The 16,450-nt window shown below is 42.7% G+C and overlaps 1 protein-coding gene and 1 pseudogene across 1 annotated transcript in view; both read left to right on the forward strand.

Annotated features, from left to right (window-relative positions):
* Positions 1-16,450, forward strand: part of ITGA1 (integrin subunit alpha 1) — a 91,437-nt gene that overhangs the window by 40,827 nt on the left and 34,160 nt on the right. Inside the window, exons 6-11 of the mRNA XM_066613849.1 lie at positions 835-962; positions 3,325-3,473; positions 4,178-4,328; positions 6,748-6,913; positions 14,361-14,434; positions 16,144-16,288. Coding sequence (XP_066469946.1) covers positions 835-962; positions 3,325-3,473; positions 4,178-4,328; positions 6,748-6,913; positions 14,361-14,434; positions 16,144-16,288 — 813 coding nt within the window. The remainder of the gene's footprint in view (positions 1-834; positions 963-3,324; positions 3,474-4,177; positions 4,329-6,747; positions 6,914-14,360; positions 14,435-16,143; positions 16,289-16,450) is intronic.
* LOC136643487 (5S ribosomal RNA) lies at positions 13,692-13,809 on the forward strand (annotated as a pseudogene).

The raw sequence follows: 16,450 nt of genomic DNA on the forward strand, positions 1-16,450 counted from the left end.
GTTTATTATGGTGGCATGCACAGGGTAACCAGATATCATAACCACAAAAGAGGGCAAGGCACCCCAAAATATAGGACATCCAAGAAAAATGTAGGATATGACAAAATAAAGCCAAAAACACTTGTATATTGATACCATGTAGTTAAACACATTATTAAATTTAAAACTATATTACATATAATTTATTATATATAATTTATTAATTACAAGAAGACTATGCACTGCCTGCAGGGGCCCACTCACAGGGAAAAGGAGGACATTTAAGTTCTTTTCCAGGACACAAGGCTAAAAAAGAGGACAAGTCCTGGAAAAAGAGATTGTCTGATCACCCTGGGCATGCATCAAAATGGAACCTATGAATCAGAGCAAATGGATATTCGTTTTTCCTTTGACCCTATCAGTCCCACTCTCTTGTCTGCTAACAGGATTGCCAAGCTGCTGTTTGCATTAACTCCAAGTACAGCAACTGAACAGCTCCTTCCTCCCAACTGTTACTTCAGAGAAGGTGATGGTATCAGGATGGCAAAATGAACTGTCAAACATTCACAGTATCAACATTGCACTACACTAAAAGCTGTAATCCTATACAAACTCATCTGCAAACAAGTCCCATTGAATTCCATGGAGCTTATTTCTAGGTAGACAAGCATAGGAAACAGAGCTTTGATTTTAGAATACTCTCCTGGACAGAATTTCTTGTGACATTGAAGAGACGCTTTTTTCACAGAAAGCACTATGGTATCAGTTGTAGCTCAAAAATGTTATATTTATGCTATTAATATCATGAAGAATTATTGGACGCTTCCTTATTAAATTATGCAACTCATGTTGCAGAATGCAAGAATCAGCTGGATATTGTCATCGTTCTGGATGGATCCAATAGTATTTATCCATGGCACAGTGTCACAGACTTTTTGAACAGTCTGCTTGAAAAAATGAACATCGGTCCCCAGCAAACACAGGTATGGTGAAGAAGAATTAGCTTTTTCATTTTGTTTGTAGTGCGGGGAAGGGGAGTGTACTGTATAATTGGGCTGCTAAACATTCAGACGGGTCCTCCTATAAAAAAATACACCAAGATTAAAACTGTAAAGGTATTATCCGTCTTCATTCTCTGACAGCCCAATCCTATTCTTTAGTTATGCTGCTGGAATGCATGTGCCTTCTGGCTGTTGTAAATGTGATACACCAGAGAAAGCAGCCTAGCTGCTCTGGCCAGGTCCAAGTAGGGGATGCTTGCTGGACCTGTGGCCAGGTCCAACAGACTGGGGATGCTTGCTGCCTCCAGTAAGACTACATAGCGGGTAAGAAAGTGGTGGGGAGAGAGTGGGACAGGCCAGGAGGGGGTTGGGCAGAACAGGGGGGTGATGGGGATGTGGAGGAGGATAAATCGAATCTAGGAAAGGCTGGGTTTGGTGGTGGCGGCATCCGCTGAATCCTAGCCTCCTTCCTGTGTCCGATCTGCCTTTGCATATCCATGTGGACTTGCACCAGCTATACAGCTGGCACAAGTGCAAGTAAACCCATCAGGCTGGCAAGAAGGCCTCCGAAGGCCAGATCTCCCCCTCAGAATACAGTGGATGCTCTGTTGATGTAGCTGCATTGCTATGTGGGGCATTAAGTAGAACTGGACTGTGAATGTTACCAGGTGTTTAGTAATAGACAAGTTAGAGATAAATGCACTTGATCAGGGTGTGTTATCTCTCTGAACAGAGCTGAACTGCACTCTAAATATCAAAGTGAAATATAAACTTGAAAAATGCTACTGAAAAGCTGAGTGATCAACTTTCATCAAGCATCTCCCATGACACTAGAGCAAAGAAAAAGGATCTCTTTTGGAAAAGTCACTTCTCTTTTTTGTTTCATACCATTTTTGCTAGGGAAATTGGCAGAAAAATAAGCGACTCTCATGTGCAGTCTGTGACGAGTGCACATACATATAGCTCTTGTAGTGGGCAGCTGTTGCCAATAGTGGCTTCCCACCATGTGTGGATGTGATGAATTGAACATGTCATTATAAACAGCATTCACTCAGTTTTCATCACGAAACTGGCTTCTGGTTTGCCTTGTGTGCAGCAGCTGTCAGATGGCTTGCTTGCCATGTGCCGAACCCCAAAAGTAGCCCTACATGCATATATGTGCACATCCACCCACAGACAAGCAGCTGTTCTGAGTTAGATGCTTGTGGGCACCAGTCTTTCATCTTATATACAGTCATCCACTAGGAACATAGCCCAGCATTTGAAAACTGTTCTCATTTATTTTAGCAGAACTTGTGCCTATTACTCCTGAGGTCTTTCCTAACACACTTATTCAATTATTTTAATTATGACTCCCTTTCTGCATGGCCTGTATGGAAGACAAGTAATAAATTAATTGAATGCATTTCATAGAAGTAAAACCAGAATTTAAAATCAGGGTTTGAAGAAGCTGTTTTGCAGACGCTGATAAAGAGTACCATGATAAATTTTGTGCAGACATTATGCACGTGGTTAGCATTGAAGAGGGAAGAGAGATGTATTTGTATGTGGTAAAGGACGCAATCCTAACCAACTTTCCAGCACTGACATGGCTGTGCCAATGTGGCGTGCACTGCATCCTGCAGTGGGGAAGCAGTCAAGGGGGCCTCCTCAAGGTTAGGGCGTGTTTGTTACCTTACCTTGGGGTTGCATGTGGCTAGGTCAGTGCTGGAAAGTTGGTTAGGATTGCTCCCATAAGGACAGAATACAGGACCAGCCTATTTATACACAGATTTTTTATACACGGATTTGACTCAACATGAATGCCCCCTGCAAATGAGAAGGAATGTGCTGATCCCTGGAGAAGGGGAAAATGCACCCCTTTAAAATCAGTTTTAAAAACTGAACAGTCCTTTAACAATAGCCTCCTTAATGAGAGAGAGAGAGAGAGAGAGAGGGGGGGGGGCCCTGACTGACAATCCATCAATCCTTCTCTCTCCAGGAGACCCCTCCCTTCCCCCTGAGCATGTGAAAGAAAGGTGATCATTTTGCATTGGTGAAGGGAGGGGCTGAGTGAAGTGCCTTTGTAAGCTCTTGGAGGACAACTGATTGATGGATTGTCTTCTTAGTGTCTCTTATCATACATCGCAAAGGTCAGCAAGGCTGTTTTTAAATCACCACAAGCATCTTCTTTTTTTAAAATCACTCACATCAATTGATATATAAAACGATGGTGTCGTGCACAGCGGGGGGGGGGGGTGACAACACCACTTGCCAAAGAAACTTTGTTTTTTAAATCCTGCCCTCTAATTGCTCAACAACATCCGTTTTGAAAGGATTATAATCAGAAAATGCTGTATTTCAGGTTGGAATTGTTCAGTATGGAGAAAATGTAACCCACGAGTTTAACCTCAACACATACACAACGACAGAGGAAGTGCTTGATGCAGCACAGAAAATTGTCCAGAGAGGAGGACGCCAAACTATGACAGCCCTTGGAATTGATACAGCAAGGTAGGTTTATCAATTATATCAATTATAAATTATGAAATCAGTGGCAGAGTAACAGCTCCATCCTATGCATGTCTACGCAGAAGTAAGTCCCATTAGAGTCAATGGGGCTTACTCCCAGGAAGGTGTGGATAGGATTGGGCTGTAAAGGTGTTATACTTGACAATTTCTGGGAGCCACTATCTTGGATTTTCCCAAGAAAATTGGTGTCTCTTGTCATCAATCCACACTCTGCCTGCCCATCTATGAGGATGAGCTGAACAAGGCTGCATCAGTGGCAGATTGTGAGGGGTCCAAGGGGGGCAGTGGATTTGGGATGTGTTTTATGCCGAGTCTGCCATTGGGTACTGCCTCCCTCCCAGACCACTGCTGACACGAGCCGCCATGATCTGCTTCCTGATCACCTATATACCACATAGGGTGCTATCCTAAATTTCGCTAGTCGTGACTAACCTTTGTCCTTAGTCATAACTAATTAAACTTGAGATACAACCGATAGAATTTTGTTGGTGGTACATAAGTCGTACTAAGCTTCACTGAATAGTTAATGTATGCCACATTCGTTATTAAACAGAATGTTAAATGTTAAGTATTGTTTTTGCTAATTACTAATACATGATTTTTGCTGTTATTGGCGACACACCTTAGTTCACAGATGTTTTCAGCTGCTTCTTGTTTCGCTTCTCTCTCTTTTTCTGTCACTTTAGGAAGGAAGCTTTTACAGAAGCTTGTGGGGCACGAAGAGGTGTACAGAAAGTGATGGTGGTTGTGACTGATGGAGAATCTCATGACAACTTTCGTTTAAACGATGTGATTGAAAATTGTGAAAATGAAACTATTCAGAGATTTTCTATTGCTGTAAGTGAAGAGCTAACAGAAAAACCTAAATCATATCTGTTTCATTTATAGTCTGCCGGTCTTCCATAGACATCAAGGCATCATTCTTAGGAGGCCTCCCATCCAGGCACTGATCAGATGCAGACCTGCTTAACTTCAGCAAAGTTATTGTACCATGTGCCTTTAGACCATGCCCAGGGACCACATTTATGAGAGCATCTTATCTTCCTATCCTCAAAGACGTCTGCAAATAACATTCTGGGTCCCCTTCATATGGGTATCCATGCATTCCCAAATCACATGGTGGGAGACCAGTAAACCCCACTGCCATGCTGATGCCCTAGTAAAGTCCTACCCTCAGCATTCTGCGTTTGTAGCTACGAATGAGCACTACCCTGGCAAATACAGGGAGAAATTCTCCCTATAGCATTTGTTACTGTAGACAGAAACTGAACATGTGAGGTGGTAAGGGGCTTTGTAAACATGTCAGAGCAGGGATGGGACTTATCTTCCTACCCTCTGCCCCATATGCAGCCAGGGAATGTGTGGATAAACGTCTGAAGGCGGCTCTGGGTTGCAACCATCTGCGTATTAATAGTAAATTTGAGTAGTTGTGTTGCTATCAGTTTGTAGGCAAAATGAGCTAGGGAGGAGCAGGAAGAGCAGGGGCCTTTTATACAGAAGTTCCCAGGTTCAGTGTCCAGCTTAGACAGAGAAATATTCCTGTCTGAGACGTTGGAGGGTTGTTGCCATTCCAGGATGACAATAATAAGCTAGTATAGGGCAACCTCCTACATTCATAAGACGTCATAAACAGAGGAAGATAGTGGTTTCTACATATTCAAAGAGCTCACTAAGTGTGCAGTAATAAATACATTTGAAAAGAATGGGGGGGGGGAGACACACCCTGATGCAGACTGAGCAGGTTCGTTGTGCCCCCATTGACTATGGAATGTTGGACAGCTTTCTATTTGTTCCAGGTTTTATCTAAAATGCAATTTACCGACTACTTTCATTTTTAAAGCATTATTTGCAAGGCTGATTTCCCTTTGACCTCTGCTCTGATTTCCGTCTGCTCTGATTTCCCTTTGACCTCTGACAGCAAAGAATGTTTTTGGGAATGTTGTTGCTGCAAGATCAGGCAACTCACTGCTGATTGTTTAGCCTTGATGTAACCATATGGCATAGGATCAGAGGCTTTTAAGAACTACAGATTATGCTAGAGGTGTTTGTTCTGATGGGTGAGATAGGATTACAGTTGGGCAGCCAGTCCTATGCTTCCCAGTGCCCAGGGCTGCAGCAGTGCCAAAATGGCGACTGCTGCATCCAATGGGGCAGGGAAGCAACGCCAGTTCCCCTAAGGGTAAGGGAACTCCTGTTCCCTTACCGCTTGTAGTGGCAACTCCACAGGGTCTCCTCGGAGCTGCACCTGCTATTGGGGGGGAGGGAGGGGGTTTAGGATATGGTGGCAGAGCCTGCCACCATCTCTGCTCCCTCCCACCCCACTCCCACCTCATCTTCCCCCTGCCCTCCCCCTGCTCCAGAACACTTCACCCTGCCCTGACTTACCACTCCGCTGCCAGGCACTCTGGAGCTCCAGGCGGTGTGCGACTGGCCTCCACCCGGTGTGGCTTGGCACAAGCTCACAGTGAGCCAGCGCCTGCCCAACGGTGAGTGCCGTAGGCATGATTTATAGCAGATTCGCAACACTCGACGCCGGTTTAGGGCTGGTGCTGGCCCAAAAGGATCAGGCCCTAAGTCTTCCCGGACACAGTGGGCTTACTTCTGAGTAAAATTAATACTGTAACACCATTTTCAAATACGTCTATGGCACACAGACTATAAACAACTCTGGGGTTAGCACATATGTCAGGGAAATCTCCCATTTAGGCAAAATTAAACTCCTATTGGGGAAGATGATACGTATGTTTAACCTCAGGCTGCTCTCAGTCTCAGTGCACACAATGAAGCATCTATACAGTATATTTTCACATGCATTCTATAGATTATTTCTAGGGCAATCACATTGTTTCCCACAGTTACAACTGTTAGTGGCGTGATAATTAAAAGTTATAGTTAGCTTGCATGTGTGGCATTCTGCATGTTTGACACATCTTCCTGTGATCTGTGAAAGCTGATCCATATTTCTGTTCACTGCATGCTTGGTAGGACATTTCCAGAGGGTTGTCACCGAGTCAACTTCTGATCTTCACAGGCTGAATGGAAACTTGAAAGCTCTGGCTTGATCTCAGCAAGTTGGTCCATCTGATTGGAATCAGTTTGTGTTGTGTATTCTTCATGGACGACTTCCCAGGGCAATGGTGCCTGCCTTTTCCTGGCACATTTTCCACCCTCTCAGCTCTGATCTATGGAAAAATGTCTTTCCAGAATACTCACACAAATATATCTTCCATGCTTTGTTTTGTTTTTAACACCATAGATTCTTGGCCACTACAGCAGAGGGAATCTAAGCACTGAAAAATTTGTTGAAGAAATCAAATCAATTGCAAGTGAACCAACTGAGAAGCATTTCTTCAATGTCTCAGATGAATTAGCTCTGGTTACGATTGTTGAAGCTCTGGGAGAAAGAATATTTGCCCTCGAAGGTATGATTAGTTTCCATTTTTACTTTCCAGTTTTCTTAATTCTTAGAGAAAGTTTTGCATATCAATGAATTCTTCCATTATGCACCTTAACCAAGATAGGGAAATTTGGGGGTTCCCCTTCTTAAACCTGTCTGCAATGGTTGATGCTTTGTGTCTCCCCATCATGCCAAAGATGAGTCACATGCTATTAGCCAGGATTGGCATGCCAGTCAGTGATGTTTTGGACAACCTGGAACTGCAGACAAGGAACTGCTGAAGGGCCAGAGGCAGGCCCTTACATAAGAACATAAGAACAGCCCCACTGGATCAGGCCATAGGCCCATCTAGTCCAGCTTCCTGTATCTCACAGCGGCCCACCAAATGCCCCAGGGAGCGCACCAGATAACAAGAGACCTCATCCTGGTGCTCTCCCCTACATCTGGCATTCTGACTTAACCCATTCCTAAAATCAGGAGGTTGCGCATACACATCATGGCTTGTACCCCATAATGGATTTTTCCTCCAGAAACTCATCCAATCCCCTTTTAAAGGCGTCTAGGCTAGACGCCAGCACCACATCCTGCGGCAAGGAGTTCCACAGACCGACCACGCGCTGAGTAAAGAAATATTTTCTTTTGTCTGTCCTAACCCGCCCAACACTCAATTTGAGTGGATGTCCCCTGGTTCTGGTATTATGTGAGAGTGTAAAGAGCATCTCCCTATCCACTCTGTCCATCCCCTGCATAATTTTGTATGTCTCAATCATGTCCCCCCTCAAGCGTCTCTTTTCTAGGCTGAAGAGGCCCAAACGCCGTAGCCTTTCCTCATAAGGAAGGTGCCCCAGCCCCGTAATCATCTTAGTCGCTCTCTTTTGCACCTTTTCCATTTCCACTATGTCTTTTTTGAGATGCGGCGACCAGAACTGGACACAATACTCCAGGTGTGGCCTTACCATCGATTTGTACAACGGCATTATAATACTAACCGTTTTGTTCTCAATACCCTTCCTAATGATCCCAAGCATAGAATTGGCCTTCTTCACTGCCGCCGCACATTGGGTCGACACTTTCATCGACCTGTCCACCACCACCCCAAGATCTCTCTCCTGATCTGTCACAGACAGCTCAGAACCCATCAGCCTATATCTAAAGTTTTGATTTTTTGCCCCAATGTGCATGACTTTACACTTACTGACATTGAAGCGCATCTGCCATTTTGCTGCCCATTCTGCCAGTCTGGAGAGATCCTTCTGGAGCTCCTCACAAGCACTTCTGGTCTTTACCACTCGGAAAAGTTTGGTGTCATCTGCAAACTTAGCCACTTCACTGCTCAATCCTGTCTCCAGGTCATTTATGAAGAGGTTGAAAAGCACCGGTCCCAGGACAGATCCTTGGGGCACACCGCTTTTCACCTCTCTCCATTGTGAAAATTGCCCATTGACACCCACTCTCTGCTTCCTGGCCTCCAACCAGTTCTCAATCCAGGAGAGGACCTGTCCTCTAATTCCCTGACTGTGGAGTTTTTTCAGTAGCCTTTGGTGAGGGACCGTGTCAAACGCCTTCTGAAAGTCCAGATATATAATGTCCACGGGTTCTCCCGCATCCACATGCCTGTTGACCTTTTCAAAGAATTCTATAAGGTTTGTGAGGCAAGACTTACCCTTACAGAAGCCATGCTGACTCTCCCTCAGCAAGGCCTGTCCGTCTATGTGTTTTGAGATCCTATCTTTGATGAGGCATTCCACCATCTTACCCGGTATGGATGTTAGGCTGACCGGCCTATAGTTTCCCGGGTCCCCCCTCTTTCCCTTTGTAAAAATAGGCGTGACATTTGCTATCCTCCAATCTTCTGGCACCGTGGCCGTTCTGAGGGACAAGTTGCATACCTTAGTCAAGAGATCTGCAACTTCATTCTTCAATTCCTTAATAACCCTTGGGTGGATGCCATCAGGGCCCGGTGACTTATTGATCTTTAATTTATCAATGAGGTCTGAAACATCTTCTCTTTTAACCTCTATCTGACTTAACTCCTCGGTTAGGAGGGGCCGTTCGGGCAGCGGTATCTGCCTTCAAGGACCTTGTCAACTGCTTAAAAACCAGCAAAAGGCAAAAAGGCAAAAACCGGCAAAAAGGAAGTGAAGGGAGATGGGGAGGAAGAAAGTGAAAGAGAAGGGAGACAAGGTGGAGCAAGCAAAGGACAGGAGATGCAGGTAGAGAGAGATGAGGGATGAGGAGGAAGAACCAGGAAGAAGGGAGGCAGGTGAAAAATAAAGAAGGGAGTAGGCAGAGGAAAAGGTGGGTGAGGAGGAAGCAGGAGGAGGCAGGAAGGAGAGGAGCAAAACACCTGGAAGAAAAATAGGGAGGTCCTGAGAGTGAACCTGAAGGAGAGGGCAAGGAAAGATGGCCAGGATAAGGTGATCACAGGCCAACCATCTCACCCGGAGGCCTTGGTGCCCTGGGGTGAGGCATTGCCAGGGGAATTGGGAAACACTGCCATGCTAAGTTGCTCTCTAGTCAGGGACAGGCAACCCCAGAGGACCTCACAGCCCCACCCAACTACAAATCTAGGAGATATGATAAGCCAGCAAGCAGCCTGGGCATTGTAGTACCCCAGAAGATTCTTTTCCCCAACTGATTCCCTGCAAGGGAACATCTACTTAGTTCTTGGGCACAGTTCCCCTGCTGGCCAAGATAAGAGTGAACTAGTCCAACAGAGAGGCCCCGAGACCCCACTCTTTTTTGTTAACCCAGTCCAGTTGCCTATTAAATCCTTAGGCCTGCTATCCATATGTCTTTTTTTTTTAATCATCTGAGCCCATGGCCTTTCAGAACCCCCTGGAGATGGAGCTGCCCCCCCCCCGGGGGATGACTGGGCAAATGACAGAATCTACCAACAGTATTCTATAAACAACATCCAATGCTCAAGAATATGAGAAAATACAATTGTTGTGTTAAGTCAGACCAATGGTTCATCTAGTGAGTAAAGCCATTGAGAAAAGGGCAAGATTTATCAACAACAACAACAGTATTTATATACCGCTTTTCAACAAAAAGTTCAAGGATTTTTGAACTTATCAGTTCTTTATCAGTGCTCCAAGGCTTACTCTGCAGAGGCTCTTTACTGTTCAGAGCCTGCTATTGCCTCCAGCCCTGACACTTTCGCTACCAACCAAACGTCCCGGTCTGTGTTCTTGTCATGGTTTCGCCACTGCAGTTTTGCCCAGGAACTGCCTGGGTAGGAACAATGGTGCAATGTCACTTCTGTTTATCTGTCACCCTCAATGCGCTATTAACCTTTCAAGGATGTTAGACAGTAGTAAGAGTAATTTGCAAATTAATTACAAATTAATTATTTAATTAATTTAAATAATTAAAATACAAATTAATGATTTGTAAAAATTTAATTAAATTAATAAAGTAATTCATTACTTTTTTTCTAGCAGGGAAAGCATCTGTGTGTATTCCATACTTAAACATCTCAGTCTTTCAAATAATCACACTAGGTTTGTTTCTGGATAACATTTGCTCCAGGGCCAAGAGAAAGCATAAATATAAGGATTCATTTATGCAATGATACAAATTAGCATTCCATTGTTCACAAGTGATTAATAGGAATCTCATTAGAATCATTGCATTTGTAAAAGATACAGACAGGATAACATGTCAATATTGCAGCTTGTTTCAATTAAGGGTTATACGTTTTCCTTCTTGGCTCATGAAGAGAATTCATTTCCTTGCTTATAAACTTTGACTGCAGCCCAGCAAAGCTGAATGTGTGCAAGAGGGAAAATAATGTGTGCCATTTGAGAGAGATCTTTGCATTTCCATGGTAGCCTCTCACAATAGTGAAGAGGGAAAGCTGGATTTTAAAGTTGACATGACTTGTCTCTTCAGCAAATGTGATTACTTGCCATGAAAATCTCAGAGAAACCACTACAATCTTTCTCAAAGAATGGGTTCCCAAACTTCCATGGCGCTCATACAGTTCTAAGTATTTTTCCCATGGCACCCCTGCCATTCTATTGCTGTTTCCCTTGGAAATTTAAAGCATCTGACAGTGTCCCTGTGAGTTCACTGCAGCTGCAGTTTACCCCCTACTGGAAAGAGGTCTGTTCTTTTCCCTCTCACACAACATCAGAACCAGGTGACATCCACTAAAATTGAGTGTTGGAAGAGTTAGGACAGACAGAAAACATTTGTTTACCCAGCATGTAATTAGTCTGTGGAACTCCTTGCCACAGGATGAGGTGATGGCATCTGGCCTGGATGTCTTTAAAAGGAGATTGGACAAATTTCTGGAGGAAAGCATTACAATCCATGATGGGTATGAGCAAGTTCCTGATTTTAGAAGTAGGCTAACTTGGAAGGCCAGATGCAAGGGAGGGCACCAGGATACAGGTCTCTTGTTGTCTTGTGTGCTCCCTGAGGCATCCAATGGGCCACTGTGAGATACAGGAAGCTGAACTAGAAGGGCCTTTGGCCTGATCCAGTGGGGCTCTTCTTATGTTCAGCACCCCAGGGTGCAGTTTGGAAACTGTGACTCTAAGGTCTCTGATAGTCTTACTGTTTTAGGCAGCTGCATTCTTAAAAATGGCTGAGCAATTCTGAATGGAATTATTTTTCCACCTCTGAATCAGTCTTAACACAATCAAATTGTACAACAAAAGGAAAAATTGATCAGGGAGGTGAAAAGTTTTTATAATTCTTAACTGTTCTGGGTCAATTTCTCATCACTCCTCTTACAGTAAAATGATCGGTCCAGTATTTCAGTCCAGTCCAGTCCGTAGTGTTTGGTTCACTAGTGATCATTTCAGATCAGATCAGTCTTTCCTGATACTGGTCAGTATTGCTGTTATAAAACAAAATTTCTGAAGACAATGTTATGTTTAGGCAGTCTAAACTACAGCGAAGGTCTACTTCTCATGGACATAACTAGGCCTTTTTCTTGACTTTACCGCTGCAGACTGTGGGAAGGGAGAGTGTCACATGATGAAGTGGTGCCCTGCAAAAGAGAAAAACTGAGCATGTTAGGGATGAAGGTAGCCTTCATCCTGACATCCATGTTTCAATGTGAAGGGATTTGTTTTCTGAATGGATGGGTGATGGTTTGTTGATTTTGTATGGAGGATCATTTGAGTCTCTACCTGCAGGCTGAAACAGTACAGTCAAGACAAGGTTGCTCATGAAAACTTAGCCAAAATTTGAGCAAACCAATGTACTTTTGGCTCTGAAAATACATTGAATTAAAACCTGTGATTATACCTCCCTCTAATGACTGGTTCCAGTATTGTATCTGCCATTGTCTACAGTTTGTAAGATGACTTTAGCTCAATGAGCAGAAGCCTAACAGCAAACGGCTGGTTAGCTTTCAGCAGATGATCCCAGCTCCAGTCTTCAGCATGCTGGGCTGGTGCAAGCCCAAGTGCCTATTGAGTTGCCTGGCAATTCAGTTCATAGATAATAGGTTGAGTAAAATACATGTGGTGTGCATTCACACCATTTACGACCTGCTGGAAAAAATGTTCCCAAGAAATCTAACTGCATTATCCTCTTACATTCTTATGTGAAATCTGAGATGCTAAGCTGCTGAATGACCTAGCACAAACAACTTTCAAACTAAAATCCTGAAAGAACAAAGTGCACATCTCTGTTGATACCTTGAAAACCTGTTTGTTCTTTTAAGAATTATAGTTTTGCTTTGAAGCTTGTAAAGACAGGGAAAAAAAGACAACTGGCACCTCTCTGTTGTTTCAAAAAGAACAACTCTTGAACTGCACTGCAATTGCATGTTACCAGAATATTGCACTGGAGACACCATGCTAGAGACAAATAATATTTTCAGGGTCTTGAAAATGGTTTGAAGCAGATGTTATTGCTTCTTTGGAACTAATTCCACTGCTATCTCCAGTAAGGGGAACTAGGGGTTGCAAAGAAATGTTGTGCTCCAGAAATGTAGAGCTCCTGTTCAAGGGAAAAAGAAAATAGTGTGTACATTCTAAGCAGCAAGATGTGTGTCATACCACTTCCATCTCTATCAAAAATGATTATGTCTCTCTCCATCTTAAATAAAACATTCAAGCCTAATTGGGTGCTTTGGAGCCCCAGCTTTAAATATTTTTATTTTTATTTTGTCTGGAAAATCATACAAAAATGCAAATGCAAAAATTTTAAAATGCTATGTACAATAATATATACTGTTCATGTCCTAACTATGACGTAGTTAAAAATGTACAGTATAATTAATATGATCGGTGAGACTACTTCTTGAAAAAATTAGAAAAAATAAAACTTTGGTATCTCCATTTTTCATTAGGAAGTAGATAAAAAAAAACAAATGTCTGAGAGATTCTACTGAATTTTATCTGAAGGAAAATGTCAAAGTTAGTTTGGAAAGTCCTCTTTGGGTAAAATGTCACAGTAATATTGACCTGCAAAAGTTTCTGGCTTACACTTCCCTAAACCAATGCGCACTTTCCTGGGAGTAAGCCCCACTGAACACAATAAGACTTACTTCTCAGTAGACAAGCATAAGATTTTGCTGTAAGTTAATTTGCCACCAAGTATTGCCTAATGAAAAGGTTTCATAATAAATTTGGAGGTTCCTGGTCAGGTGAAACAGCTAAGCAATTTCAAGAAAGGAGAAAAAAGGATAGTGATAAGATTTCAAAAGGGACTTCTGTACATCATCTCTTCCTCAGTGCTGGAAATGATGATGGAAATGGTCAGAAGACCTGAGTGAAATCCATAAGGCCATCCCTCTACCTCCCCTCAATTTTAGTCAAATTATTTCCCCCTTTTAACCTTCTGAATATGTTACCCTGCACATGCCTGATCTCATCTGATCTCAGAAGCTAAGCAGGGTCAGGCCTGGTTAGTACTTGGATGGGAGACCACATGGGAATACCGGGTGCTGTAGGCTTATACCATAGTCTTTCGAGACTGAAGGTTCCCAACCATTCAGAAGACCACCACAAAAGCTATGGGGGCCAATTCCCCCTTTCTCCCACTTTAATTCAAGTATATGTTGTTTGATCAATATAAGTTTTGATGTGCGCCACAGGTGAACCAGCTAACATGCATTTTGAATTACAGTGCCACTTAACAGCTTAAGAATGGATTCATTGTCTGCCCAGACTGAGGTGTAACTGACAAACTGTTTTCAAAAATTTCCAGCTTGCTGTTTGACAGAGCTAGACAACATTACTTCCAAACTTCTGCTACTAGAAGATACCTAGTATAGTTAACTCACTCTGGCTGCAGTCCTATACACACATTTCCTGGGAACACAATGGGGCTAACTCCTCAGTAGGCTTGCATAGGATTTGGCTGTCACTGCTATCCAAACTAGGACATTTGTGACTTGCATAAACTGTCTCATTTCAGTCCAGTCTCAAAGTATGTAGTTTATTCCATACATTGATAGTATTTTGTCCATGCTACTGAAACATTAAACATATCCTATTTTACAGCTACAACAGACCAGCAGGCCTCTTCTTTTGAAATGGAAATGTCTCAAGCTGGATTCAGTGCCCATTATTCCAAGGTAATCTAACTGAATTGAAGTAGAACATATAATAATAATAATAATAATAATAATAATAATAATAATAATAATAATAATAATAATAATAATAATAATAATTATTATTATTATTATTATTATTATTATTATTATTATTATTATTACAGTGCTTTGACAGAAAGGATGATGTAGTGGTTTGGGAGACCTGAAAGATCTAGGTTCAAAGTCTTCCTCAGTCATGAAGCTTCCTGGGTGATCTTGGGCCAGTCACAATCTTTCAGGCTAACTTACCCCACAGGGCTGTAGCAAGAACCAGAAGAGGGAAGGAACCAGGTCCACCATCCTTGCTCTTTGGAGGAAGAACGATATAAATATGTTAACAAAGCAAATAAAATAAACAATATGACATGTTTTAGATATAAATTCTGTTGTTTTTTAAAATCTACTTCATGGATGTACATTGATTTACTTTGCTCACTCGATTCCTGCCACTGAGCACTGACATGGTGTGTGAACGGCCCAGGGAAAATGACCAGCAGTTGACAGCAAACAGACTTAAGGTCCCCTTCGCCTTCCCTTTAACCTTCCACACATGGAGCTGTTTGCTCCTTCTGTGCACAATCCCTTTAAACAATGTGCACTTCCTGATTTGTTCAAAAAGACTGTGCAAGGAAGGAAAGAGGTAGGGAAGTGGATTGTCACTACACACCCAAAAAAAAAATGCTTCCAATGTGTCCTATGCTTCCTGTTTTGATGAAAGATATCATGCAGGAAGGAGCATTGTGAAGTAGAAGGGGTTGGATTGGTGTGTAGTGGCAGGGTGGGGGCAGCAACAGATGGTGGGTCACCTTGGACCAACCCTGGTGTCAGGGTCTGATGCAAAAATGCAGCTACCATTTGAAGAAAGTATCTTGATCATTAGTGTTCCTATGCCAGAGCCTTAAAAAATTATTTCTGAAGTATAATTTCTCCAGGTTTACATTATGTATAAATGATCCAGGGAGTGCATTAAGCTTTGTAGAAGTGTCATTCTCCAAACTAACAACCAGAGGAAGGCTTCAGATAAGCCCGATGTCATAAATACTATATATGAATGGTTATTCAACACATAGTTGGGAGAGACCTCAAACTTTCATTGCCTTGAGGAGCAATTTTCAACCTTTTTCATCTACTGGCACACTGTCAAGCTGCTAAAATTGTCAAGGCGCCCCATAAGATTTTTGACAATTGACAAAGCATACTATGCTGTTGGTGGGGAGTAGGGCTCATATTAATAAAATGATCCTCCTCCAATTTCCTGTGGCACATCTGCGGGCCACTCACAGCACACTGGTTGAAAATCGCTGGACTAGACTTTGGCCATATGGTTGCCATGCCCTGGCAAAAGGAGGTTAGGTGCATGAATTTCAGAGTTTCTCATCTCCAGCACACCAAAATGTGTGCCTGCTTGTTAGTTCATACAGCTCATAAGAAACAGAGCAACTTATTACTTTGGTGTCCTGGGAAAAGGTAACTGGAACTTTTCTTATGATCCCTTTTGTGCACTGCAACTCTTAAAGCCACAGGAGCATCTGGGAGTGGCAGCTTCTCCCAACAAAGGAAAAAAAAAGTGTGTATTTTTACTGAACCACAGCAGGTGAAAAATGAAATGTTGGGGTCAGAACAGAATATTGTGTTTAAAAGTAGTTTGCATGGTTCATCCTAAGAATTATTTTCTACCAATACGCAAGGACTGGATAATGCTTGGAGCTGTTGGAGCATATGACTGGAACGGAACAGTTGTCATGCTAAATAGCAGTGCAATCCTAACTCCAAGAAATGACACGTTTTATCATAAATCTTTTGAAAGAAATGAGCCTCTTGCAGCTTATTTAGGTGAGTGAAATATTCCAGCTGAATTTTATTTTTTATTTTTTTTGCTACCTACCTCCTCTCCTAGCAGTGGCATAGATAATGATCGTCTAGCCTGGTGCCAAGCTCAAAATGATGCCCCAGAAGTGACGTCACACTCAGGCTTTGTAAAAAGTGAAAATGGGG

The sequence above is a fragment of the Tiliqua scincoides genome, chromosome 2 (assembly GCF_035046505.1).
Source record: "Tiliqua scincoides isolate rTilSci1 chromosome 2, rTilSci1.hap2, whole genome shotgun sequence".
Lineage (NCBI taxonomy): Eukaryota > Metazoa > Chordata > Lepidosauria > Squamata > Scincidae > Tiliqua > Tiliqua scincoides.